The sequence below is a fragment of the Penaeus vannamei genome, chromosome 25, assembly GCF_042767895.1.
Source record: "Penaeus vannamei isolate JL-2024 chromosome 25, ASM4276789v1, whole genome shotgun sequence".
In the NCBI taxonomy this organism is placed as follows: Eukaryota; Metazoa; Arthropoda; class Malacostraca; order Decapoda; family Penaeidae; genus Penaeus; species Penaeus vannamei.
In genome coordinates, this window is record NC_091573.1 from 31,827,311 (window position 1) to 31,829,810 (window position 2,500).

Consider the following 2,500-nt stretch of genomic DNA (forward strand, 5'->3'; position numbering starts at 1 on the left):
AGATAGATAGATAGATATAGATAGATAGATAGATAGATATAGATAGATAGATAGATAGATAGATAGATAGATAGATAGAGAGATAGATAGATAGAGAGAGAGATAGATAGATAGATAGATAGATAGATAGATAGATAGATAGATAGATAGATAGATAGATAGATAGATAGATAGATAGAGAGAGAGAGAGAGAGATAGATGGATAGATAGATAGATAGATAGATAGATAGATAGATAGATAGATAGATAGATAGATAGATAGATAGATAGATAGATAGATAGATATAGATAGATAGATAGATAGATAGATAGATAGATAGAGATAGATAGATAGATAGATAGATAGATAGATAGATAGATAGATAGATAGATAGAGATAGATAGATAGATAGATAGATAGATAGATAGATAGATAGATATAGATAGATAGATAGATAGATAGATAGATAGATAGATAGATAGATATAGATAGATAGATAGATATAGATATAATAGGAGAGATCTGTTTGTGAGCGACATTTCAGCGAATGATCAGAACACCCCGTACAATGACGAGCCAGGCCCGTTTCTCTCTGTTGACGGAGATGGACCTCTCGGTAAGTGACACGAATACCGAAAACGAACGAACAAAGAAAAAGGCAAAAAGAAGTTAAGTAATGAGTCTGCAGAACTTGTATTCCCGAGCCATCTATGTACATACTTCAGGAGGGACACAAAGCTAGCGACACAGGGGGATAAATACCGTTGGGTGTCTCAAGTACTGAAGATGGCCCCTTTGAACAAAAGTAAAGGAGCCCTAGAATTAAAACTAGGTCGAAATAATATCTAATGTACGGTGTAAGAAAGAAGAAATTCTTACCCGTATAACTACGACAGGGGAAATCAAAATAAGCAAAGTTTATGCCAAAGGACACTGTGCTAACCTTTGATGTGTTCGATGTCCCGAGGGAAGTTGACACCAATGAGATCACGGAATACAATGAAAAGATTCTACAACACATTAAATTTAATGATAGGATGGCACAGCGACTCATCTTCACATAAAAAGAGGAGAAAATCCCCCAAACCATCAAAATTGCTGAGGGCATGGCACCTTCTACGCGCGTTGTCTTCAAATCGCTCACCGTATTTTGATCCAACTGTTCCAGATGGGGGTACGGGGCAAGGTCTATATAAGTACTTATATAGACCTTGGTACGGGGTACGCGCTTGTTCCCGCGAGCAGCCACGTTGCCGGTACTGCGCGGCCGCTTACATGGGCGCCGAAAAAATGCAAACTCATACTATGAGATGCATACTATCGATAGAAAACACAAATTGCTAAAGAAGCAACAGGCTGTTCTGCCCTCTCGCAACCTCATCCCAAAGCCTCGCCTTAACGATGAGGCAGAATTCCCTCGCAGCTTAGGAGAATAAATGAGGCAAGGTGTGGTGAACGAAAGCAGTCGGTCTCTCCAGCCTTACTGTCTGCTTCAGTTCCTGCTACAAGGTCAGCTTCAAGGTCTGCTTCAGCCCCTTCAGTGCCAGTTTCAGCTCCTGCTACTTCAACGTCGACTTTAGAACCTGATTCGACATCGACATCGCTTTCGACATCTACAACACATGTTTCGGCACGTATAACAGTTCCGACTTCTGCGCCTGCATCAGTGCCAGCGCCGACCCCTACACCACAGGAAAGACAGGACAAATGTTGATCCAGAAGATGGAGCAAATGATGCTCATGATGCAAAAACAATTTGCTCAGCAACTACAATTCCAAGAAAAAAATGTTTTCAGTGGTCATTGGACAACGGTTTACCCTTCTACAACCTGTAGCAGGACTTATAAATCATCAACTGATAACTAATGGCCCACAGTGACTTTTAGTGTACCAAAATGGAAGCTTAATATTTAAGGAAACTGTTCATTTTTGTAATATCATAGATGTTTTTTTTTATTAGATAGTTAACAAATAAGACGAGCACTAAGGTGCAGCCCTTCAGGCATGTATATTTAATGTTTGAATTTGGCCCTGCAGTAAATATAAGGTCAGCCATATTAGGTAGATGCTTGGACATCTTTCCCTGGATTTTTACAGGGCATGTAAACTACTCTGATTTTTTTTTTTTTTTCAAACCAAAGCATTCTCTCTCTCTCTCCCCCTCCCTCCCTTCCTCTCCCTTTCTCCCTCCTTCCCCCCCCCCCCCTCTTTCTCTCTCTCTCTCTCTCTCCCTCCCCCTCCTTCCCTTCTCCTTCCCTCCCTCCCTTCCCCTCTCCTTCCCTCCCTCCCTCTCCCTCCCTCCCTACCTCCCCTCCCTCCCACCCCCACCCCCTCTCCCTCTCTCTCTCCTACCTCAAATGCCCATCCGACTGCGCCTTCTGCACGGCCTTCCCGTCGAGGAACTTGTCTCTGAAGGCGGAGACGAGGCGCTCGAGGGGGTGGCGAACCGTCATGACCTTGGTCGAGTTCTGCATGGCCTTGATCGTCCAGTGGGTCCCCAGGAGTAGTCTGCGAGGGGAG

General features: G+C 43.1%; 1 protein-coding gene across 1 annotated transcript in view; it reads right to left on the reverse strand.

The window, feature by feature from the left end:
* The window catches only part of LOC113820750 (carbohydrate sulfotransferase 8), an 11,336-nt gene that overhangs the window by 2,371 nt on the left and 6,465 nt on the right, over positions 1–2,500 (reverse strand). The window contains exon 3 of the mRNA XM_027373105.2: positions 2,333–2,488. Coding sequence (XP_027228906.2) covers positions 2,333–2,488 — 156 coding nt within the window. The remainder of the gene's footprint in view (positions 1–2,332; positions 2,489–2,500) is intronic.